This window comes from Mauremys mutica, chromosome 3 (genome assembly GCF_020497125.1).
Source record: "Mauremys mutica isolate MM-2020 ecotype Southern chromosome 3, ASM2049712v1, whole genome shotgun sequence".
Taxonomy (NCBI): domain Eukaryota; kingdom Metazoa; phylum Chordata; order Testudines; family Geoemydidae; genus Mauremys; species Mauremys mutica.
In genome coordinates, this window is record NC_059074.1 from 158,604,272 (window position 1) to 158,630,330 (window position 26,059).

Below are 26,059 nucleotides of genomic sequence, written 5' to 3' on the forward strand. Positions count from 1 at the left end.
ATCAACCTGTGTTCTAAAATGAAGTAAAAAACCTTTGCATTAAATTTTAAAAAGGATTGACCATCCTTCACAATACTTGTCCAATATGTGGGAAAACAAGCACGAAACAGCCCATTAATTTCAGATTAAACTGGACAACACACATGAAACAGCATGAGAAAATTACAGACAAAAATAATCTGGTCCTTTACAGGTACAATACTTTGCATACACCATTCTGGTGTGTAGAATATTCATGTTACACTATTCCATAATATTGTGATTTGTAACAATTTTTTCCCCCAGTAAGAGGAAAACTGTGCTACTGAATGGTTGACAGAATTAGGTCATAACTGAATGCATTTTAAACATAATTGTACCATACATAAACTGTTGCATCACAGATGGAATATAAAAATATATACCACTGGATATTCAATCACAGGAACAGTATATTTTTGGAAATCACTGCACTACCAGTGCAAGTTATTAATTTCTTTGTCATGGGTGGGGAAAAAAAGCATTAAAAATCACTTAATTGTCAAGATACAATAACTCTTTTTCCCTGGAGTCAGATGAACATCCTTGGATAACTGACATGAATCCCACCTTGATTCCGATGAGTGTTCATGCTCAGAATGCTGTGTATTTAACAGGTGTATTAGCAGCATCCTTAGCCACCACTCCCATGGATGGTGATCCTCCCCCTTCACTCTTCAGTACAAAATAGTAATTGAGAAGCTTTGCTCCTTGTGAAATAGCAGTTTGTGATGAACCAATTTCACTAAGCCGCATTTCCCATCAGATGCAGATAGTTCTTTGACTTTGCCTCCACATGTGATAATTTTTTGCCTTTTTTTTTTTAAAGCCAAAGACTGGGATACACAGAGAAACAAAAGATAAGCATAGTTTACTCAGCCTAGTCTCCATGGTACTCCAGATCCGCAGCGGGCCATTATTCTTACTGCATATGTCTTTCATATACTGTATTACTGCTTGGGTTCAAAGCTTTCCTCTCTTTGCTATTCTTTTTACCAAGCGTCACTTTAGGCTGACTTGTCCTTGCTCTCCATCCTTTGTTGTTCCCAGTCTTCATTGAGGATTTCTGAGTTAAGAGCTCACGAAAGTGTAGATCATGCTGAATGCAAAAGAGAAAGAGCCAGTATGAAAGTGTCCCTTTGAAGTATGCAAAGCACTTTGAATTTTATAACCTTTACCCTCCATTCCTAATTTTTGACTCTAATGGCCTATGCCTTCCTTTGCTATACTGGCTCACATCCCTTCCATCTCTCTATAGCAACTGAATTATGGTGGATTCAAGATTAGTATCAGGAATCACTCAAGATACTATGAATTCATTAGCCATTTTCCATCACACCACAAGTTTCGTGTGAGCTTAATAATGTACTTCTGATGTCTGAGTCTGAAAAGTGAAGAAAATAAAACCACTCTAGTAGTGTGTTTGATCTTTGAAATTTCTGCCAGCCATTCCCAGAAGGAAAAGCAGGGTTTCCACTGAAATGGTGGTGTTTCATTTCTTAAGAGAAAAAATCTTCATGCAATGGAGGAAACATCAAAAATAAAGAGATCAGTTGGATAGGATACATATATCTTAAGTGTAACTCTGTATAACTATGAAATCATACTACTCTACCACAGACCTGCTTCACTGTATCTCCATCTCTGATAATATAGGTAGGGGTGGCATAGGTGATTCTGTAATTTACACTAGATCGCTTAGGGGCAGATTGCAACTGTAAGTTTCTGGCCATGTTTTAGGATGACAGAAATGAGCGGCCCAGAGGGAATTCTGAAACACTAACTAGCTGATTCTAGTCTGCTGGCCAGTACAAAAGGGTGAAGGTAAAGGTACTATGGCTCTGCCTTCCCCAAACAGGCCAAGGAAGGGATGGGTGAAGTTGGCACAGCCAGGAGAGCTAACAAAGCATAATCCATGTCCTTCCCACTCAGACAGTATCTGACTCATGCCAAGGGGAGCAGATGGGTAAGAGTGGGAAGGACCCTAGTGCCTTTTCACACAGATTTGGCCAGACATAATTTTGCTCTTTGTAATTACTTTTCAATTTAACAGCCACAAATTTTAACATGCAGCCTGCAGCATTTAGACCTCAGGATAATGTTGTAATTTACAAGTGAGCAGATATTACATTATCACTATTGCTAATCAGGAAGGGACATTCAGCCTCCCACAGCACTGTATTGGTTGAACAAGCCCCATCTTACAAAGCATTATGCAACATAAGGGTGTTGGAGACGGGGTACTGGACATGATCCCAGTTATGAGAGGAGTAGAGGGAAAACTAAAATAAAATAACTTCATTTAAAATTAAAAGCATGAATTTGTGTCGTCAAGCTGCTTTAGTGTAATTACATGGCCCCTACCAGCAAAAGTGCAAGGATCATGCAGGTGTCTCCTTACTAGACATGATCCCTGCATATTCCTTGCATCAGCCATTTGCATCTGTGCCCTTAGTAAATGTGACAGTGTAAGGGGGAGGAGTGGGGTGGAGCTCTCCATGGACCTGGAGTCTTTCCTTCACTACAGTGACCTTTGGATGAGGCCTTATCTATCTAGCATTAGAACTATCTTTATAATGCAAGGGAGGCTGGCTCAGGATAGGCCACGGGAGAGGTACTGCCAAGTGCACTTTACTGCTGCAGACCAAAGCATGCATGCTAGCTGCTCAGGTGCACCTGCAGCTATTGGGCCCCCGTTCTAGTGCTCTTTTGAGTGTTAGGTAAGAATCAACTTGCATAGCACAGGGCAGGATTTCACCCTAATATTCTATATTATTAGCAGCTGATGTAACTTATTTGCTATGACATCAACATAGAGTGACATCCATCTAAACAGACTATCCAAAGGACCAAAAAAAATTAATTTCCTAGCAGAAATAGCTCTTTGACTGAAGGCTGAACAAAATTGTATTGGAAACCTTGGGGATGTATTGGGCCCCAATTCAGGAAAGAACGTAAGTACATGCTTAACTGGAAGTCCTATGACCTCAATGGGTCTTAAACGCATGCTTAAGTGCTGTTCCGAACAGGGATGTTGCCTGAATCAGGGACTGAAATGGTTGCTCCAGACAAAGGGAATGAGGCTGCCTGTTCTTGTTGGTCCATAGTGCAAGCTTAATTTTTACATGAAAAACAGGTCTGTACCACTTCCACATAGGAATGAGCAAGCTTACCAGTAAAGATAGTAGAAGAAGGAAAGGAGATAGAAAGCTAGTTTACACCATGCTTCTTTTTGACAGTAACTCAAGGTGTCTGCATTCATGACTGCAGGTGGATCATATGCAAGCTCTGAACTATCCGCTGGGCAATGGAAATACCTGAAAGAGCAAGAGAAAACATCTGGAGTGACACTAATATTCTAAATCCATTTATTACAGGTTGCAGGTCCTCATGCCCCAGATCACTAGCCCAGAGTAAAGAAGAAATCCCGTGTCCTCCCATGACATAGCAATCCACAGTTAGGTTCAGTTTGGAGGTTTTAGATCAGTTTTGGCACACGGCTCGCCAGAGTAAGCCCCCTGGCAGGCCGGGCTGGTTTGTTTACCTGCTGCGTCCACAGGTTCGACCGATCGCAGCTCCCACTGGCTGCGGTTCGCCGGGGGGCTGGGAAGCAGCGCGGGCTGAGGGTTGTGCAGGCCACCGCTTCCCACCACCCCCATTGGCCTGGGACGGTGAAGCGCAGCCAGTGGGAGCCACGATTGGACAAACCTGCGGATGCAGCAGGTAAACAAACTGGCCTGGCCCACCACGGTGCTTACCCTGGCGAGCCGCATGCCAAAGGTTGCCGACCCCTGTTTTAGATCTTCCTCTGAAGCATATGGCATTGGCCATTGTTGAAATCTGATACCAATCTAAACAGACTACTCATATATCCCTGTAGCAATTACTTCTTGTGGACTTCCTATGTTCTATTAATTGTTTAGAACAATACATTCCATCCTCCTTATGTGACTGTGACTTACTCTCTAATACGAATATGTTATGAGTGGCAGTCTTGTCTAGTGGTCAGAACAGGTAATCAAGATTCCTGAATTCTAATAGCAGCTATGTCACTGACTAACTGCATGACAACAGGTAATTCTCTCTGAACCAATAAGCACTTCAGTTATCCATCTGTAAAAAGAATATAATAATACTTGCATATCTCATATGTAGGACCCTACCAAATTCACAGCTGAAAAACATGTCACGGACCATGAAATCTGGTCTTTTGTGTGCTTTTACCCTATACTATACAGTTTTCACAGGGGAAACCAGCATTTCTCAAATTGGGGGTCCTGACCCAAAAGGGGTCGTAGTATTGCCACCCTTACTTCTGCGCTGCCTTCTGAGCTGGGTGGTCGGAAAGTGGCAGCTGTTAGCCAGGCACCCAGCTCTGAAGGTGGCGCCCTGCCAGCAGCAGCGTAGAAGTAAGCAGACAATACCATACCATGCTACCCTTACTGCTGCCTTCAGAGCTGAGTGGTTGGAAAGTGGCGGCTGCTGATTGAGGGCCCAGCTCTGCCGGCAGTAGTGCAGAAGTAAGTATGGCAATACCATACCATGCCATCTTTACTTCTATGATGCTGCTGGCAGCGGCTCTGCCTTCAGAACTGGGCTCCTGGCCAGCAACTGCTGCTCTCCAGCTGCCCAGCTCTGAAGGCAGTGCCGCCGCCAGCAGCAGTGCAGAAGCAAGGGTAGCAGTACTGCAAACCCTCCCTTCCCCCTACAATAACCTTGTGACCCCCTCACAACCTTTTTGGGTCAGGACCCCTACAATTACAACACCGTGAAATTTCAGATGTCAATAGCTTGTAATCATGAAATTTACTATTTTTTAAATCCTATGTGAAATTGACCAAAATGGAACATAAATTTGGTAGGGCTCTACTCATATAGCATGCATTATATGGCTTAGCTGCATTGCTATATGGCTGAAAAAATTGCCACCAACATAATCTTTGAATGGAAAATGACTTTTCTACACAAGGGAAATTTCCATATTTGTAGAAAATGTTTGGGTTTTCAACAAAAGCTCAAAAAAATGAAGAAAAATGTTGAGGAAAAGACATTATTTTTGTCTAAATTATTTTGTGAGGAAAAATAATTTCCTGATCAATTCTAGTTAAATGCTTTGAGATCCTTAGATGAAGTATTATTATTACTGTTAAAAATACAGTATAGAAACTATTATATAGAGATTGGTGGGGTCAGGAACTGATTATATTTACATGTTTATTTAAAAACCCACCCATTCTTTTAAATGATGAAGAGCCAGCACATAGCCAACTTGTGGAACCAGATGTTTAACTTCTCATTAACGCTAACCATGTCCTCTCTCCCTCCTTCCCTTCTAGCATTTGTCACACTCACTCATCTTTCTATAGACTGCAGATTCTTCAAAAGGGGCCATAGGTGAAATTCTGGCTCCATTGACTTCATTGGGGCTATGATTTCTCCCCACATCTTCCTGTGTCTTTGTACAGCACTTGGCATAAGGGACCCTGATCCTTACTGGAGGCATAATAATAAGAGTAATAGCATACATACGCAGACATCTCTGCAGATAAAGATCTACTATACTTCCCCCCCCAAGCATGACTATAAACATTCGCCATCCACAAACAACATTTTTGCCTTGCACATTAAATATAATTTTCACACCCGCCAGACACCTGTTCTTGTGACACTTGAGGTGTTCCCCTCTGTGAAAATTGTGTTGGAAATACTATTAGCTTTCATGTGTTCAGTCCCACCAGAGAGAAAGCACATTCACAACTCCATCAAGCTTTTGAGAATTAGATTGTCACTGTAAACTCAGACTAATACACTGTTGCCATTCCACTCGAAATTACTACTGAGCTTTTGTAGCCAATACTATGAGAGAGCTCCCAATCTTTAGTTCCAAGCCAAGATACTCCTAATTATCTTCTTCACTATAACACTGCTCTTCGCACTGCTACACAGCAGTGGGTCTCTGCTACATTCTTAGCCCTCCTGATATAAAGAGACCCTGAGAAGATAAAAATCATGTATGTCTTTTAAAATTTTATGGGAATGTAGTGCTATTGAAAGGTGCTATACTGACAGCACTGGAGATTAAAGTCCCTTAGTTATCCTAAGGACAGATGGAGGACTGATTCTTCACTAGGGTGTACTGGGGGCTTGGCTACCAGGGAGCTGGCTGAATTTCCCTGATCCTACATTGTCTGGCTCTACCGTAAATCAGAGCTGCTGAAGAGAAACTTTACCTTAAGCAACTAATTCTTAATGTCCCCAAGTGACCTTAACCAGTGGAAGATCAGGCATAGAGCAGCTCCACTCCACCACATCCCACTCCTGCAATGCCCTGTCCCTCCCACTGTGATGGGATGGGGGAGGCTGCCTCTGCCAGTGGAAAGCTTGCCTGCAGACAGCTACAGCCAGAATCCGGCCATTCTGCAAAGCCAGAGCAGCACAAAGTGCCTGGAGAAGATTAGAGAATCTGGCCACAAGTAGGGTTGCCAACCCTCCTGTTTGGCTGGGAGTCTCCTAGAATCGGGCTCGATCTCCTGTAGGCTACTCCAGGAGATTTTAGGGTGCTAAAAGTCTGCTGGCGCAGCGGGGCTAACACAGGCTCCTTGGCTTCAGGCCCTCCTGGAAGTGGCCAGCATGTCCCTGTGGCTCCTAGGCAGAGACGCAGCCAGGGTTTTTCCACGTGCTGCCCCCACCCTGAGCGCTAACTCCGCAGCTCCCATTGGCTGGGAACGGGAAACCGTGGCCAATGGGACCTGTGGAGGAGGTGCCTACAGGCTGGGGCAGCACACAGAGCTACCTGGCTGCCCCAAGCGTGGGAGCCGGACGTGCTGGTCCATCCTCTTCACTGGAACCTGAATGCTTCATGTTTTCCTCTTTCTCCAGATTGACTGTTAAGTTTGAGGCCCTTTCAGCTTAAAAGTATGAACCCACAGCAGAACTGAGTTTCATCTACCTATGCAACTAATGGTACAGAAAGGGAGAGTAGAGAAAGAAATCCATCCTTCATGTTACTGCTGTGTTTTCCCTATGCCATATGCATGCATGTTGATTGGGCAAATGAGGGTGACAATAGTCCAGTACATAGAAGACAGCCTTACCTCCAAAAGTGATAGAAAACCAGAGGAACATTCAGCCCTAGGGTTAGCCATTCCTGAGCACACAAGAACATGATGCAGAAAAGGCTATGGATAGAATACTCAGGCAGCACCAGCTAAAGAGAAAAAAAAAGCAGAAGAGTACAGATCTATCAGAAAATCCCCTCTGTGATTTGTATAGTTTAAAACAGCTTTTCAGTAGACTAAGCATATCTGCAAGTCTCATGGGTGTATGTGCCTGCCCCGAGGTGCATCTTAACTGAGAGGCAATATGGTCTAAAGAAAATGAGCACAGGATTGAATGCTGAGTTCTAATCTTGACTCTACTCCAATGACTTATTGAGAGACCCTGGATAAGTCACTTATCCTCTTCTTGCTTCAGTTTCCCCTGTCTGTAAAATGGGGATTATAATACTTGCCTGTCTCACTGGGGTATTCTGAGAATAAATGAGTGAATGGTTACAAAGAGCTATTCAAGTGCTAAGTATTATAACTGAACCATTGAAAATTGGAGATCTAGTACTGAAGTTTCACTTTTGTTTGGGATTGTTTTCAACTATTTTGATCTTCTATAACAGGATTAAATCACTGGGAGACTCATGTATATATTACAGAGCAGTTTGAGCCAAAATCTTGTGAGAAGGAAACCTTGAAAAGTCTCTCCTTAGTAACAACATGGCTCCAAGTGTCAGTGCTCTTTGGACCCAAGAAGTGGGTAATTTCTCATTAGAGACAAATTGGGTGGATATTAGAAACGCTCCCACCATCAACGCAGGTGGAACTGAATAGGTAGCAACAGGGAAATCTAATTTTAAGGAAGAAAGGCTACTGCAGACAAGACCGTAGAGTCCTGTCACTATCTCTACTGCTTTCCTCCTTTCTTAGTCGGTCTTTTTCTCTCATTTTCTCGGGTGCTCTTTTTTACAACCATAAAGATTCATTTGCCGACAGCAATTATTTCTCACCAGGCAGAAACCTTTGTAGGCATCTTGGCTTCATCTCTTGCAGTGTCTTGAAGCCACCTCAGCTAAAGACAAGCTGCACCACAAAAGGCATTTGGAGTTTGGTTGGTAATAGTTCAATGGAACCTGTCAACTACCACAGTGACCCCTTATCAAGGTTCCTTCCCCACTCTGAACTCTAGGGTACAGATGTGGCGGCCTGCATGAGAACCTCTATGCTTAACTACCAGCTTAGATCTGGTTTTGCTGCCACCACACAAATTATTTATGAGTCAATTGGGAAACTCTGTCTACCTTCCCCCAACCAGAATATCTCCCTCCCAAGTACTATAACCCTTCCCCGGGTAGCCTTGAGAGACTTCTCCACCAAGTTCCTGGTGAACACCGATCCAAACCCTTGGATCTTAAAACAAGGAGAAATTAACCATTCCCCCTTCTTTCCTCCCCACCAATTCCTGGTAAGTCCAGATCCAACTCCCTTGGATCTTAAAACAAGGAAAAATCAATCAGGTTTTTAAAAAGAAGGCTTTTAATTAAAGAAGGAAAAGTAAAAATCATCTCTGTAAAATCAGGATGGAAAATAACTTTACAGGGTAATCAGATTCAAAGAGCCCAGAGGAACCCCCTCTAGCCTTAGGTTCAAAGTTACAGCAAACAGAGGTAAACCCTCTAGCAAAAGGAACATTTACAAGTTGAGGAAACAAAGATAAAACTAACACGTCTTGCCTGGCTGTTACTTACAAGTTTGAAATATGAGAGACTTGTTCAGAAATATTTGGAGAGCATGGATTGATGTCCGGTCCCTCTTAGTCCCAAGAGCAAACAACCCCCAAAACAAAGAGCACACAAACAAAAGCCTTCCCCCCACCATGATTTGAAAGTATCTTGTCCCTTTGAGTCAGGTGTCAGCCAGGTTACCTGAGCTTCTTAACTCTTTACAGGTAAAAGGATTTTGGTGTCTCTGGCCAGGAGGGATTTTATAGTATTGTTCACAGGAGGGTTGTTACCCTTCCCTTTATAGTTATGACACCCCTCTTTTTAGCTATATCACTGTATTGTAATGGAGCCCAACCTTTTTCTGTTTTTGGAATCTTTTCATCTCAGTCACAGAACTTTTATTTATCTTTGGTACTTTTGCCATAGCAAGTAACACATTTAGAGACATCTTATCCTGTGCCAGTAGCTTCAATTATAGTACCCTCAAAGCTCTATCTCCTAGGCCAGTGTTTCTCAAACTTTAGTATTGGCAACTCCTTTCACGCAGCAAACCTATGAGTGCGACCTCCCCCCTTATAAATTAAAGACACATTTTTTTATATTTAACACTATTATAAATGCTGGAGGTGAAGAAGGGTTTGGAGGTGGAGGCGACAGCTCACAACCCCCACCCCCCATGTAATAACCTTGCGACTCCCTGAGGGATCATGACCCCCAGTTTGAGAACCCCTGACCTAGGCAGATGACAAATCATGGCTCAACTATACAGTTTGATTCCAGACTCAGGTAATTTATCACTGCTGCTTTTTTCCCCCTTTTCAGAATTTGATTTATAGTATAGCGGTAACCTTTCTAGCAAGGAGGATTCATCACAGTCACAAATTGTAGATAGAAAGTGCTTAATGGTGGACATACATCTGGCTAAGCACCCTAGCACTGAAAGTGGGTTACAATTCCCATATACCTGTTCTTAATAGCCTTTTTAGGGTTTTAGTCTTTTAAGTGATCCATTATCGGTAAAATGTACAAAACTGGTAAATCTGGAGGGAAACTGACCTCACTGACTTCAATGAGGCTACATGGGCATAAGGCAGGGCAGGATTTGGCCACTGCAGACCAAAGTCCTCTGTTTATCCAGGGATCAGGATTGCCAAGGCCAGTAGCAATGCAAGCTCCCCCTATCACTTCTCGGAGAATATGTCTGGGAAGAATGTGGGAGACATCTGTATTATTTTAATGAATATTATGTGTACCGCTGTATATTTAATGATCGTTATGCTATTTGCTACCCAGTTTCAAAAGGTGAACTACTGCAGGAGCTCACCCTCAGGGAGGCAGACAATGGCTGTAGATAACCCACTGACTAGTACTTAAATATAGGTATCAAGTCCTTTGAAGTTTTACCTCCACCCTGCTCTGATCAGTAGGCTGGCTGGTAACCCTGGGCATGGGGGAGGGAAGAGGAAGGAAATCCAATTGGGGGAAGTGAAGTAAAGAATTGTGGAGGGGTAAAAAACCTCAGTCCTGAAGCTGAGAGGGACACAGAAGGAGGCAGTGAGTGCTTGAGAGCAGACTGATTTTTCACTCCCTGAGGCTGAGGAGTCTTGGATAAATTAGTCTTAAATAAATTTAGGCAAAGGCATGTAGGCTGCTTATTGTTTTAACCCTTTTCTCCACATGCTACATTCCTTTAAATGTATATCAATAATATTTTGTTTTGAAGAAGCTGATCTGAGTCAGTGTGTCACCTACTGGTCACAGCCCCCAAAAGAGGATCCATGCAGGCAACCAAACACAGTCAGGCCTGCAGACTAATCATCTTTGGTACACAGAATGCAATAGCCTGGAGACGCAGTGTAAAAGTGGGGTGAGCCAGGGGACTCTGCCCTGAGAGAAGCGGTTGCACCAGGTGCCCTTACAACAATTACAACGTACAATTTAATATAGACAGGAAAAAAATCGCTCATCTCATCATAAATACCTAATCTCCCAGTGCACCAGACAGTACACATACACTCTCTCTCTCTCTCTCGCTCCTCCTCAGAATTCTAAGAGAAAAGAGAGACTTGCAGCAACTCCAGAAGTTTACAGATCTGGGCTCTGCTGGACTATGGCATGGGAAGGTGAGTTTCAGAGTCGGTCTCCCTTGCAGACAATACCCTGCCAGCAGCTCCCTCATTTTTCTAGCACTAGAACTCCCCCACTGCTGCAGGTGAGCCACCTGAGAGCTGAGGCAGTCTCTCGGGTAGCTCCATCCCAAACCATTGGGCTTCTTGTTTTCTGTATATATGTTGTTGTTGCTCTGTTTACAAAACATCCCTGGCTTTTTATACAGTTATTTGCTCTTTTGTCATTATTCTATTGCATAGGAATTGATTTTTCTTGTATGTGACCACACTTATAGCATATTACATCATTTTCATGGGAAATTAATATTCTAACTTGGTCCACTGCTGAATAATGCCATGTTTGAACGACACAGAAGACAGATTATAATAATTACAACTGTAAAAGTGTAGTGGCGGCGGAATAAATATTACAAAACCTTCCTTGTTACTAATGGAGCCTGCACCTATGGAAGTCACCTATCACAGCCTGTTCACCCAATTATTGCTAAGTCACTCACTTAAGTGCTAAGAATCTGATACTACTTAGAAGCCCTTAGCTCAGAGCTAATGCCCCAGAATATCCCAGCGCAATTGGAAACCCCACAATTTTTCCACTTCTCGAGGAGGACCCACTGCATCCCTGTGAAAGTCTCCCCCTCTCCACATTACCACCTGTCTTACACTGCCGATTTCAAAAGCCTGAAATACCAGACACCATTCCTTCTTTCAGAGAATGGATAGATGGGATTCCCTTCCAAGCCCATCCATGCCATTCTTTATCCAGCTGTTAGGTGACAAACTCTCCCGATCTCTCTAGAGGCTGAGCCTGCATCCTCCCTATCATTCCCATCTTGAGGAATAAAAGGGGAAAGGACATGGAACTGGAAGCTAGGTCTCCTTCATGTGACACAAAAACTGTTCACTAGCCAAGTGGAAACAAGTATGTTTACGTTAAGAATAGATCCGTCCCTTTCCATCCAGATAGCAGCAACAAGCAACTGCAAATGTTGCATATGCATAAAATCAGCCAAAGACCCAACTCTGGGCCTGATGTAATAGGGTGCAACTCCATCAGTGATGCTGCATCAGTTTATACTGAGGCTTTTTTCCCTTCCACCCACTGTAACTTCAACTCTTTTTATCCTCCACACTGCAGGAACAGTCAGTGAATGGACAACATCCAGGTCCCTCCAATCCATCTCCTTTGGGAGTCTGGAAATGTCTGAAGCACCTCCCTGATGAGGTCTGTGCTGAGAAGTTTGCCATTTTTTCCATATGATCACTTACTAAAGCTGAGGGTGGTATTTCTCTGCTTTCATGTCAGTGGAAGAAGGGAGGGGGAGCGGAATCCATGGTTTTCAGAGCAGAGAGTTAATTTAATTTCACTTTAGAGTCCATCTTAATAGAGCTCACCTAGTGGGAGCAGGGTTTATTGAGAAATATCAGTTGCCAGATTAAAGCCTTTGTGAAAATAACAACAAGTGATTACCCTATTTAATAGCTATTCAATTGTGCTAATTGCAAGCTACAGACCAAGCCAGAAGAATTCAGTGCAAACTACTGGAAGAAAATGAACTGGATTATACAGAAAAATAGTGGCACTTTTGGAAGCGTGTGCGTTGCTCTGGAACAGGCACACATCTGGAACGCATACACTGTAAATGTTTGCTCCGTTTGTCACAGGCACCGAGATACTTGATGAACTGTGTATAAACACACCACATTGTATACACATTACATTTTAGCATTTGCAACAGTCTCAAATATTTTATTCAAGTGCAAGTTCCCCTCTTGCGACACCCACACCTGTCTGGGTGTCTTCTCCAGCCCACCTTAAATGACCCAAGCATGGGGTGACCATATCTCCTGTTTTGGCCAGGACCGTCCCTTTTTTAAGCCCTGTCCCGACCATCCCAATTTTTTTGGCAAAACTGGGCGTTTGTCCCATTTGCTCTTGCTGACTGATCATCAGTTGGTAAAAGCAAACTGACAAATGCACAGTTTTGCCCAAAGAAGTGGGGTGCGACCCCTCGTGGGCCATGGAGGAATGTGAGGGGGATCAAGCGGCAACGCCAGCCCTGCGCAGGAGAAAGGGCTCAGGTGAGCAGCTTGGGCCAGGCTGGCACCGCACAGGCAGGCAGCAGGGGGTCTTGGGCCAGCCCCATGCGTGAGGTTGAGAGGGCGGCCTTGGGCCGGCCTTGTGTGAGTAGGCAGTGGGGTGGTGGGGCGCACTCAGGCTGGCCCTGTGGGGGATGGGGAGGGGCCTCAGGCAAGCCATGTGAAGTGGGAAAATTTCCTTTGGGAAAATATGGTCACCCTACCTAAGCAACACGACTTCCACCACTTTCTTTGAGAGGCTGCAAAAAGTGGTTGGCACTAAGAAGAGGTTTGACCGAGGCCCCTGGGCTGCATGCTTACAAAGTCCATACTGAGCCCGTGACAGGACTTATAGCTTCCCTCCTCCAGCAGAATCCCCAAGAGAGTGCAGGTGACATCAACACCAGCTTTGAATTTCAAATAATTCAGCAATAGTGACAAAGGCTGGATTGGCAGCCCTGGAGATCGAAGTCCTCTAATTATGTGCAGTATAAGTACATACCTGGGAACAGAGGTGCACACTTCCTTGCACTGCCTCAGCAAGGTGCCTCAGGCAGGCAGGACCTGCTTATGGGGTGAGAGGATGATTCAATCCCCAAACCCATCCAGTCTTGGCCATTTCCCTGAGACTGGCAGCAAGATTGACAATTAGTACCACATCCATTCATTAGGAACTGGGAAACCACCATCTCATTTCACAGACAAGTTCATATTGATGAAAGGGCCTCAGGGATCAGTAAAATGAAGTTCAGACATCTGTATAGTACTGGAAGGGCTCTAAGACCACATCCCTGGGGCCTGCCTGAGGTAGGCAGTTTCATGAACATCGAGTAACATGCTCACAAGAAAGACACTGACACGTCTCAAGTACAATGAATGTCCATCTGAGGAGGCAGAAGCCCAGTGGGAAACTGAGCAGGAGCTGTAACAGCTTTCCAATCCATTTAACAGGAAGAGATGTTAACTCAATCCACTTTACCTTTTGTACTTATTTTACTCATTTGCATAGAGCCTTACTTTGAGGGATTAAGAGTCTGATCCTGACTCCACTTAAACTTGCATTGAACTCAATGGGAAGAGAACCTAAATCTTTTGTTTGGATAATATGCAAACTTTTATTTTCTTCACATCAAACAAATCTGTCAGGTTAGTGATTCAAAGTTTGTCAGTAATTTATACACAGCTCATCAGAGAATCAGGTGTATAATTGTGTTCCTGAGAGCTGCTTAGGAGTCTGTTCTCAGGAGGCCATTAGAAGCAGCGTGGTTGCTAACGCTTATTTTTGGCACAACTTTGTTCCTATGTTGCTCTATTATCACTGCAAGGAGACATATTTAAAAGAATCCATTCTGGCCTGCTGTGTGAAGAGTATTGGAGGAAGCAGACACAAGAGCAATTAGTAGTGTGGTGATTAACATTGTCTTGAGTTAGAAATGAAGAATATGAGCTGAACACATGAAGAGAGGATCAAGAGGTGAAGCTTTTCACAGTGCCAGATGACAATAGAGATAGCAAGTGTCCCTAGGTCTGGATGCTCATCCAAATTACATGAATTACACATTTGTGCCAGAAACCAGGACTCCCTTCCAGTCATGACAGAGGCATGGAGTAAGGATGCAGATGACAAGGTGAGGCACCGAGGGGACATAGTAGACCAGAAGATGGAGGACATGGAGTGGGTGTGTAGCAGTGCTTCATTTGTGCCAGGGCAGATCCATGGCACCTCTGAGCTTGCTGTGTCAGTTATGAAACTAAAAAAACAATTGCTTGAGCCCAGCATCTGTTTCATTACAAATTAAGTACTGGTGAGCAGGGCATTGGGGTAGGGCGTGCCTGGGTGCAGTTGGCTGGGGTTGGTATGAAGAGGAACTGGGAGAGGGAGTGTCATTTATCCATGTTAAAATGTTGAAACACATCATGTGTGAAAGCACAATTTTCAGTGTAGATAAAAACTCAAGTTGAGTAGGACCCTACTCCTTGTGAGTGGTCGCAGTGAAGAAAATGGGATTACTCATGGAATGAGATGCTAGTCCGTGAATAAAGATGAAAGAATTTGGCTCTTGATAAAAAAAACATATTAAATCACAAGTAGGCTCCCAAACTGCATTTCTATTAAAGAAGATAACAAGAGAGCAAAGCAAAGGTGGACTGCCCAGTGTAAACAAATGGGAGTGATAGCGAATGAGGAAGGATTATACGCCAGTGTGGAATTAGCTGTATTCCTTAACTCTTCATTTCCAGACTTCCCAGATTTTTGTAAGGGTGTCTACATTTTGTAAAAATTTCAGAACATTGATTCTGGAGTGGTATCTGGACTCCACTGAAACACATTGCCAACTTTAACTCTGAGTATTGTATAACTTTTACTCTACTATGCCTATAAGGCATAGGTATAAAATAGGTGTTTATTAATAAAATAACCATTAACCTCAATCCTTCTGATAAGGAAAGAGGGACAAACACTATGATCTTAGTTGGTTATCTTCCCATCCTGGTATCTGCCTCCCTGCCCCTCTACCGGAGATGTCTCCCACCTGGGTGGGGGTGGAATTAGCAGTCTCAGACTCTCTATTAAAGGACTGTATTTTGTTTAGCACCTTAATCCTTGCAACAAACATTTTAAAAAAGGAGGCTGAAGAAAAGCAATATTGAGTCATTGAAGAGAGTAATCTCTACAGTACAATGTTTAAATAGCGACGTGATAAATATGATTAATTAGCAGGTTCCCTTTCCCCAAAGGATATTCTCATTGCCATGGTGGACATCTTGCCATGTTAGCATACATACCTGCCACTGCATGAAAGGATTTCATCTCTCACAGCTCACAGGCAGGAAAGGTGGCCTTATGGTTAAGACCCAGGACCAGGAGATTTGGATTCTATTCCTATGTCAGCAACTGGCTTCCTGTGTGATCATGAGCAAATAAATAAACTTCTCTATGCCCCAATTTCCCATCTGCAAAATTGAGTTACTGCTCTCCTACCTCAATCTGTTGTGAATCAGAAATCATTAGTATCTATAAAATGCATTTTGAGTCTAAGATGGAAAGTGTTATCAAAGCACCTAGCATTTTTTAATTATGTGCAACATGCACACTGCTGTTTCCACAGTGACTTTGGGCTCAGTTGTGAGCTGCCTGATGTGTCTGTGAAGAGGAATGAAAAAACACGAATCTGTCCGCCCCCCCCTCGCCACCGACTCCTCAACTTGCACTGATCTGTGTGCATGGTGAGCGCATCAGCTGTGGGATTGCCCCTCTCTCTTCTTCACAAGTGGGAAGGGAACGGGCAGAGACTTGGCTTCATCTCCATTCCACCAGCCCCAGCATGCTGGACAGCACAACTGAGCCAGCATGGAGGGGGAAGTAAGCAGGACCAGATATATGGCTGGCACAGCTTCCTCCCTGGAGCAAGCGGGAAGCTGAAACAGAATTGTTACTCATGGTAACAGCTATGGGTTGTTCCTTATTAAGGCTTGCAGTAACCATACAACCTAGTCCTTTGTGATCTCTCTCTTCCTTATTCACCTATGCAGGATGTAGTTTTTCATTATATTTTGTTAAGCACTCAGAGACCCTGAGGTAACAATATCTAAAAATAAAAATCATTTTCTTAACCTTTGGAAAATGCAGAACTCAGCAACGTGCAAAATGTCACTGAAAATAGTTTGATTTGTGCTGGCAAGGTGCATACATAAATCAATTTCAGTGATGAAGGAATTGTCTACAAACAAGGGCTGGACTTTCTCTAGATGCTATATGGTCTTTCTGCACTGGTTGAGGGTCACTTTCCCAGATAAGCAGGGGTACATTCTATCCATTCATTTAAAGCTCAGGTTATCATTCAGTTATTTTAATCTGAGCTCACGGCAGATAATAGACCACTTATCCATTTGATTTGACCTACACTATATGACAAAATACAAACCTACGAGACTGGCGTATTTATTTCTTCATTGGTATCAGTCTGTCAGTGACTTCTTTCCAATGGGGAGGAAAAATACCCCAAATATGAAAGATCATTTTTTCTTATCTATTATGTAAAAACCTTAGACTTGGGCTCTAAAGCACCTTCCTTCAAAGCTCTGTTATTTCTGCTTCAAACAGACTTGTCATTTAGCTTTAGCTTTCTTTCTGTCTTACCTGAAATAAATGTTACAATAAGGCAGACGTGTTCCCTTTCTCTTTATGAAACATGATTCAACATGCTTCAAAACAAAAATGAACTGCTTGCAATTAACTCAGGCACAGGGATACCATTTACAGGAGCCTAGAAAGAAATTCTTGGATGGTATCAATGCCCTGCAATACGTAAATTACTAGTTCTCTGATGGGGCAAGAGCTTCCTTATCAGTTATTTAATAGGCAGCAGGTTTAAAACAAACAAAAGGAAGTATTTTTTCACACAACGCACAGTCAGCCTGTGGAACTCCCTTGCCAGAGGATGTTGTGAAGGCCAAGACTATAACAAGGTTCAAAAAGAATTAGATAAGTTCATGGAGGATCGGTCCATCAATGGCTATTAGCCAAGATGGACAGGGATGGTGTCCTTAGCCCGTTTGCCAGAAGCTGGGACTGGGCAACAGGGGATGGATCACTTCATGATTATCTGTTCTGTTCATTCCTTCTGCAGTGCCTAGTGTTGGCCACTGTTGGCAGACAGGATACTGGGCTAGATGGACCTTAGTCTGACCCAGTATGGCTGTCCTTATGTTGTGCCAACCCTCAGTGAATGGGCTTCGTGTGTGGGGTGTGCACAGGGATGGGAGAGGTGAAATCCTCCTCTGCCCCTGAAGTTCCCATGCAGCTTCCCCTCCAGGTCCCTTCCAGAACCACCCAGGTTGTAGTAGCAGCTATGGACCACTAAGCTTCTGTTACATGGTGTTTCTGGCAGACCGGTCTACCTAGTTTACAGCCCCACAGCACCTGATTCCATTGTTCTCCAGAGGAAGCTGCTACATAGCATTGGAGTTTGGTTCACAGAGGTTGTGGATTTCCCCCTACCTGGCCTCTCTGTAGATTGCCACCCATGGCACATTTACTGGGTCTTGGTGTTTGTGGACTTGCAATAGAAGGGGCGTGGTTTCCTCCATCATGAACTTATGATCAGAGTAAAGTTGTGCTATGATAAATATTCTCTCTCAGAGGGTTTGGACTAGGGAGACCAGATTTTCCAAGTCATGACATATGTTTCTGGAGTGGCATGAGATCTCTCCAGTGATGTTGGGCATCAAGGAGATGTGCACAAGCAGGTGAGAGAAAAGGATTCCTACTTCTTCTCTACACCCATTTTTTTCCCACTCCTTCCCTTTCACCATTTGGATTTGACTTTACGTGCTGGGAAGGGAGAAAGCTCCTTGGAAGCTCTGGAGGGACGACCAGGTATCAACATGAGATAGACCTGAATGGAGACACTGTTGGATTGCATATGCACTCACCCAACCTGCTGTCAGTCTCACCAGCTCCGCTGGCCAGAGATTCCTTCAAAGGAAAGAGTCTTCTGAGAGTTTGCAAAAACGTGGACAAACACACTGAGTGAAATCCTGGCCCCGTTTAAGTCAATGGGGAGCAGAATTTCCAATTATTTGTCTCAAGGATAGGTCTTGAAAGCTTGGACATTTCTAGTTTTCAGGGACATTTGAGTGCCCTGGATTTGACTGTATCCTTGTTTTTATTCAAGAAAAATTAACTTTTAATAAAAATGTTTTACACACGATAAAACCTGATGGGGGTTTTGAAGCTGCTCAAGATGTCACCTGACAGTGGAGGGCAGAATTCTATTTAAGGGCTGGATCTTCTCAAGCTGGAGGTTGTCTCACTGGCTGACAACAGGAAGACTGACAAGGATGAGTGTGGTGCAGGAGAGTCCTGGGATTTTGAATGGACATTAATCAAAACACAAAGGGCTCTTGGAGTGGTGGGAATACTGGAAGGAGGTGTGTGTTATTTTTGCCTAGATCTGCAACTATTGTGCTTTGCCTATGAGTAAAGTGTATATTTACTCAGAGACAAAGTTTAGAATTCCTTTCTACAGTCTGCATGTTCCCTTGTTTTAATTGTTACAAAGTCCTTAAATGGATAAACAGTAACCCAGAATACCCACAAGGGTGGAGCTCTGGAGAGTGTGTGCTTAAGCCGTTGGGAAGACTTGAAGGGGTCAGAACTGGTGTTGGGGCCTATGACAGCTGCAACGTAGAGTCCCATATCCCCAAAAAGGGATACTAGACAGGGGTCTGCTCCCTGGGAATGTGCCTGAGTTGCTACACTAAGAAACAATGTCTAGACGCTATTCAGTAGGCTTAAAAGCACATAGTAATCAATACAGCAGCCTGATGTCTGACCACGAGGAGGAGCTCAGCCAGAGCTGAAACACTTTACTAGGGAATAGGATGAGACCTTCATGGAGGGCAAATTATCCCACATCTGTCGACTGTGGTGTTTCTAGCACCTTCCTCTAAAACATCTGGCACTGGCCACCATTGGTGACAAGATATGAAGTAAATTGATCAGAGAACTGCAATTCCTTTGTTCATCTTTGCCTCAAGTCCCCATCTGCAAAATGGGGACAATAGTGCCTCCCTACCTCAGAAGGATGTTGTGAGAGAAAATACATTAAAGATTGAACTGCAAAGATACTATGGTAATGAGACCGTATAAATACCTAATAGAAATAAAAAGATCCTCCTTGTTCCTCATCTCCCATGTCTCCTTTTTCTCTTTTTCTTTCTGCAGTGGGGATAGGTAGTAAAGACATACCTCCCACATCGAATGGGAGTCTGGAGAGGATGCACCTCATCTCTGATTTTTTAGCACTTAGAGGTCTCCCCTTACAATCATCCCTTTCTTTATCAACTCATCCTTATGTCTTTTTCACTTCTCTTCTTCCATTCCAATCCTGTTCAGTACAAAGCAAATGCAACACACAGTCCAAGAAAGAGTTGACTAGAGCGACTGCAATTTCAGCTCATTTTCATTTGACAGGGCGTCTTTAAATAATTTGTTCCTGAACACCAAACAATGCAGATGCCCGCTTCCATAAAGATTATGAACTTACTCTAGACATTGGCTGCTGCATCCCGTACAGCCTGCCTCCAGTAGTCAGTGACAGCTTTAGGCACTTTAAACCTAAGGGACCGGGGGCTTGTCTGCATGGTGAATTACTGCTCAGCAAGCCAAAGTGTGAAGCTACAGTGTACAAGATTGCTGTGCAGTAACTCGCCGTGTGGACACTGCTACAGCGCGGTAAAGCCTCAGAGTACAGGCTTCGCGTATTGGTGCTTGAAAGTGTAGTACACTAAGCTGCATTCTGGGACTTTCACTGTGCTGTAGCAGTGTCCACACAGTGAATTACTGCATGGCAAGCTGGTGCAGGGTTGATTCACACCCTCACTTGCTGCACAGAAACTCACCATATAGATAAAACTTGAGACAAGTGAAGGGCATAGTTACCATCTGAAATAGAATAAAGAGGACATAAATAGGCCAGTGTCAAACTATAAATATAAGTAAAAAATCAGACTTTGTGTAAGCAAGCTCAGTTCCACTGACTTCAATGGAGTTACAACAGTTTATACCAGTTCTAGATGTGGCCCATTTGTATGAGAAGAGGTTCTGGACCAAGTTCTCCCATTTTGATGAAGCTTAATTCCAAGTGTTGCAACTGGCCCAAAGCAAAAGCCTGTACCTGAAAACCTCTAACTGCCTTTGGATCTGGGTCTGACCATCATACCCTGGATCAACCCTGAATCAACCCTATGGAGCATACCACTATTGCTGCTTCCACTCAAAAAGACTTGGCTAGCTATGTGGATTGCAGAGGGAGCACTATCATGGAAATGGAGTTCATGTAGATGCATAAACCGGCAGAGTCCAAACCACTTTCAAAATATCTCATTTGCTTTTCCTATTCCCTCCCACATCCCCTGCAGGGAGATAATGCTCCCTCCAGAGCTAAGAAACCTCTTTCCCCAAGTTGTGCAAACTGGTGACAGTCCTGCTGTTTATATAAACTGCAAATTGTTCCATTTCTTCTCTGACTAACAAGAGACTCTCTACAGAAACAGTCTAAAAATAAATTACACATAAGGCATGATTTCCATGAGCTAGCTGAAATTTCTGTACTGATGTATTTTAACCTACTTGAAATCTTATTTTCAGTGGTGTAAGACTATCAAAGTTATACCCCATTATAAGTGTTTTAAACATGTTGTTAGAACTATCCTTAAGGCCAAGATAAACTTTGGTTTTACAATGCAAGAGGGGAAAAAAAAAAGAGGCTGCATTGTCAGCCCTGGAGACAGAAGTGCATTGACAGAACATGCATAGCATTTATAGTGGAATTGCAAGCTTTTCCACATGGTCTTGCCGATCTACTGCGGAGTTGACCAGCACCATTAGGGGCATGAGGATACTACCCTCCCTGTGTCTATATTCAATCCTTGGAGTCTCTGCTGATACGGTCTACAAAAGGACTAATTGTGGAGGTGGTAGTTTTATGGACTACCCATAAAAACCTGGGCTGAGACCATTCTAGCTACATAATCTCAGGGTTTCTTACAGCACACATCACCAAAGTATCTAAACACTGAAAACCACCAAGTAATTTCACACCCACGAGCCATCAATCAGACTGTAATAATTTTAAGTCAGTACAGAGCTGGGCTGGATTTGCATGGGTGTCCTGAAGATGAAAGATCCCATGCTGCATTATCAAATCCCTAAGTCATCAACTCCCCAAAAAGCAGCAGACATTTTCAGTTATCATTTATAAACTAAAAGGAATGCAGCTTTCTGCATGCTAACATAAAGTTGATACCATAATCACGGAGAACAGAAACTGAAAGTTCTTGCCCCAAATTCTTCCAGGATCTATTTTGGACAAATCAGTAAATTGAGAGCTCAAAAACAGCTAAGAAAATAAAAAGAAAGCATATCAGAGAGATATTCCAGGCTATCATTAAGAAACTTACCACGGTAAGCAAGAGTATTTTAAAAATCCATATAGAATTACACTGGTGATCAATGATGAGATTTTCAAACCAGAAAAAACATGAACTAATTAGCTAGTATTACAAGCAGCTCTGGATGCAGCATTCTCCAGAGACAGCCTTTTTACAGCATATGCAGACAGACCTGAGACTGAACCAGGCAGCACCCAATTCTGTGAAAGGTACTGAATGCTTAATCCACTTAATATCTATTGAAGCATCCTTGTGGGCAGGGCCGGCTCCAGACCCCAGCGCGCCAAGCGCGTGTTTGGGGCGGCATGCCGCAGGGGGCGCTCTGCCTGTCGCCGGGAGGGCGGCAGGCGGCTCCGGTGGACCTCCCACAGGCGTGCCTGCGGATGCTCCACCGGAGCCGCGGGACCAGCGGACACTCCGCAGGCACGTCTGCAGAAGGTCCACCGGAGCCGTGGGACCGGCGACCGCCAGAGCACCCCCCGCAGTGTGCCGCCGTGCTTGGGGCGGCGAAATTGCTAGAGCCGCCCCTGGTTGTGGGAGGCACTCAACACACTGCAGGCTCATGCTGGCTTGGAGTTTAGTGGGTAGTGGTGGAGTAAACTAGTGATGTTGGTGCTATGCCTGGCTTTGCTGTGTAACCTTGGACAATCCACTTTGGCCTGGCTCTACTTAGGTGCCCGAGTTCTGTTTTAGGCACCACTGTGATCCACAAAACTCCTGCTTAGCTGCTGTCTAACCCTATAGGCACCTAAACTCACTTTGTGAGTCAGTTTTTGCAGTAAAAGCCTCCCTAGGTGCCTATGTTTCTGCCCCGAGCACGTGCACAGCTGCCTCACCCTAGGGGTCTGGATGGGTATCACCTGCCTGAACTGCAGAGCAATCCACAAACCGTTCCTCTGCCTAACCTGCGTGTGTGGCCTGATCCAGTAGTTGTACTCAGAGGCCGCCTAACTCCACACAAGACAAGGTGGGAAGGAGGAAGCCCTCTTTTATAACCCTTAGCCCAGTGGTTAAGGCTGTGGGAGACCCCCAGTTCAAGCTTCCCTTACCCCAGTGAGAAGGAATTTCAATAGGGATGAGTGCTCCCTAATCATTGCCCTATAGTGTCAGTCTCTTCCTCTGGCTCCATTATTTAATTCAAATGGAACAATTTCAATATGAGAGACTGATGGGCCCCACATCAGATTATCCCATAGTCCAGTGGTTAGAGCATTCACCTGACAGGTGGCAGAGCCCTGTTAAAATCCCTTCTCTGCCCTGAGAGGCAGAAGAGACTTGAACAGGAGATCTCCCACATCCTGGGCAAGTACCCTAACTATTAAGCTAAAGGGAGGGTCTCTTCCCTGGCTGGTTGTTTTGTTTGGAGATAGGCAGCCTCTGAGCACGCCTACCAGATCAGCCCTGCATGCACATTAGACAGATGAACACATCTCTTTCCCTGTTCACCGGTCACTAGCAGAGCTCAGCACCTCCCTGTAGTTGACCTTAGGTGCCTACCTCCATAAGAGGGGCAGAGCTTTGAATACACCACTCTCCTCAGCATCTCCCATTGGCTAGCTTAGGTGGCTCCCTGCCTAGTGTGCTGGGTTTTGTGGATTGCATTCTAAAGTGCCTCTCTCCCCCCAGGCATTGCATAGGGAGACTAGCACTTAACTCGGGCTTTGTGGATCACAGGGCTGTTCCCGTGATTTTCTAGGTGTCTAAGTCCTTTTGTCGGCCTTCCTACCTCTGTTTCATCTCCCACCTTTTCTCTGTCTTGTTTATTTAGATAGTTCCTGCCCTGAAAAGCATACAATTTCTTACTATGTCTTTGTATAGCACCTAGTGCAAAGGGGCCTTGATCTTGGTTAGGATCTTGAGGTACTCCTGTAATACAAATAATAAGAATCAGGCTCTCGTGATAAATGTGGAAGAGTCCACACTTCTGCCAACGATCCATTTCAGTACCTCAGCCCGCCAAGGACTACCATATGTACATAAATAATGGAAGCAAAAATGAAAGGGAAAAGTAAACAACGGCAACAGAGAAGTTGGAAAGAAAAAGTTATTACATATGCTATTCATCCACACCCTGACCAAAACAGAATTGTTCCCTTCAGTATAGTTACCCAACATTTGTGTAGGCTGCTAGATAGGTAAAGGTTTCTGGTTATTCCTTGAATCAGAAAAGAGATAGTAACAAAATGTTCAAGTGAGCAGCTTGGTGAATAAGACCACACACACAAAACCCTTGTTAATCAATTTCGTTAAGATTTTTTCAGGTAATCAAATAATTTAAGAAAGCCTTTGTGGTCCCAGTCACTGAGTACATATTTAAGGCCAATCCAAACCTGTAAAGGAATCAGGATTCCTGAAAAGGTTTAAAATTATATAAACCCACTTCAGGGGGAAATGATTTAGCTGGTCAGTCCTTATAGGACCCAACCCTCGTTAAAAGTAGAGATGAGCCTGAAATCAGATCCAAACACAACCTGAACTTTGGGAAAGTTTGGGTCTGCAGCTGTATTTTATGTCTGACACCTCCCTCAAACTATGGCTTGAACTAAAACCCTAGACGGAAAGATCTCCAAACAGATCTGAGCTTCAAGTTTGTAACAAAAACTGAAACCAGGCACATTCATCGTGATTTTGGGTTTTAATGGCAATATTTATTTCAATTCAGCACAATAAATAGAGATTGGTCCAGGCTGTCATGTTCAGAGAGGGATTCAAACTTCCCTGAAGTTTCAGGGTGTTCATAGCTGGAGTGTCAGTATGCTCCATCATTAGAGAAAGGGGTTGGGCATGGACTTCAGATCTGAACCCAAATTTCCCTACATCCACAGCTATTCAGATCACATTTTGTGATTCAGGGCCATCTCTAGCTAGAACTAGTTTGCAATTGTGCTTCAGAGTTAGAAGCAAATGGTTTAAATACCCAATAAAATAATATGAGATGATAAATATTTAAAAACTTTAAAATTATAATACCGATTCAAATCATTTTATGTGCAGCAGTGTCTGCTAGGGCAGAAGCTTCTATCTGTATTGTCTTAAAAGGACACTTAAGCTATTAAAATGTGAACTGAATGATTGCCCAAATAGCTCCAGCACAGTTTGTACAAGCATTGGTTATTCTTCATAACTAATTTACATTGCCTTTTGATGTGAGTTTTAGCTACCAATCACACAGCAGGAGGAGCCTCCTGCAGGATTTCCTGCTGCCCAGCTGGTGAGTCAGACTCAGCGGTGTCATGATATTCATCAGGTATGAAAGAGAAAAGCATTAGGTATGCCAGGAAATATAGCAGGCATTGAGAAGCCTCTAACAAGGATGCAGTCTTTGGACTCTAACAAGAGTGGACAAAGTGCATATACTCCATCTTTGTTACAGTCTCTATCAATGGAAGGGATTCATGTAATGCCAGTTTCTATTCTCATTATGGTCTTTGTCTTAGGAACAATTTATCAAAACTCAAAATGCATCCTGCATTGTTCTGTGAAATATCACAGCAAGTTCTGCTACTGCCACAGACTTAATTTACCTGATTTTCACTGGCCAACAATTCAGTCTCCCTCTCTGATGATAGAGGCACCTAAACTGCAAGAAGAATTTTTTTACTATTCGTTAGAGCAGGAGACAGCACCTGGTATGTTACAAACCTGGCAGCGAAGACAATACAAGATTCTCTCTAAAGCAGACCTATCTTTACGGTATGGCTATGCTGTAACGTTTACTTTCCTTATTAATCCCTGTCTAAATTAGGAACTGGTTCATTTTTAATCAGTGCTGAAAATGATTTATAGTGCTACTAAAGGTAGGGGTATAGTTTCTATTCCCAGCTTTGCAACTGAGGTCTGTTCTACACTTAAAAATTAGGTCTATCTAGCTATGTTGCTCAGGGTTGTGAAAAATTTCACACCCCGGGTACTGTGGTTAGGTCAACCAAACCCGCAGTGAGACACACCTAGGTTGATGGAAGATTCTTCTGTAGAGGCAGGAACTACCTCTCGGAAAGGTGGATTAACTACATCAATGGAAAAACCATCAGTGTAGGAAGCATCTACATGATAGCAGTGTAGCTGCAGCTGTGCCACTGTAGCATAGACATAGCCTGATTTGTTGGGC

The 26,059-nt window shown here is 43.7% G+C and overlaps 1 protein-coding gene across 3 annotated transcripts in view; it reads right to left on the minus strand.

The window, feature by feature from the left end:
- Positions 1–437: 437 nt before the first annotated feature.
- Positions 438–26,059, minus strand: part of CNIH3 (cornichon family AMPA receptor auxiliary protein 3) — a 136,862-nt gene continuing 111,240 nt past the window's right edge. For all 3 annotated transcript variants that reach the window (XM_045010944.1, XM_045010943.1, XM_045010945.1), the window contains 3 exons: positions 7,113–7,225; positions 3,192–3,335; positions 438–1,117 (listed from right to left, as the gene is read on the minus strand). In XM_045010944.1, the coding sequence (XP_044866879.1) occupies positions 1,090–1,117; positions 3,192–3,335; positions 7,113–7,225 (285 nt within the window). In that variant the 3' untranslated portion in view covers positions 438–1,089. The remainder of the gene's footprint in view (positions 1,118–3,191; positions 3,336–7,112; positions 7,226–26,059) is intronic.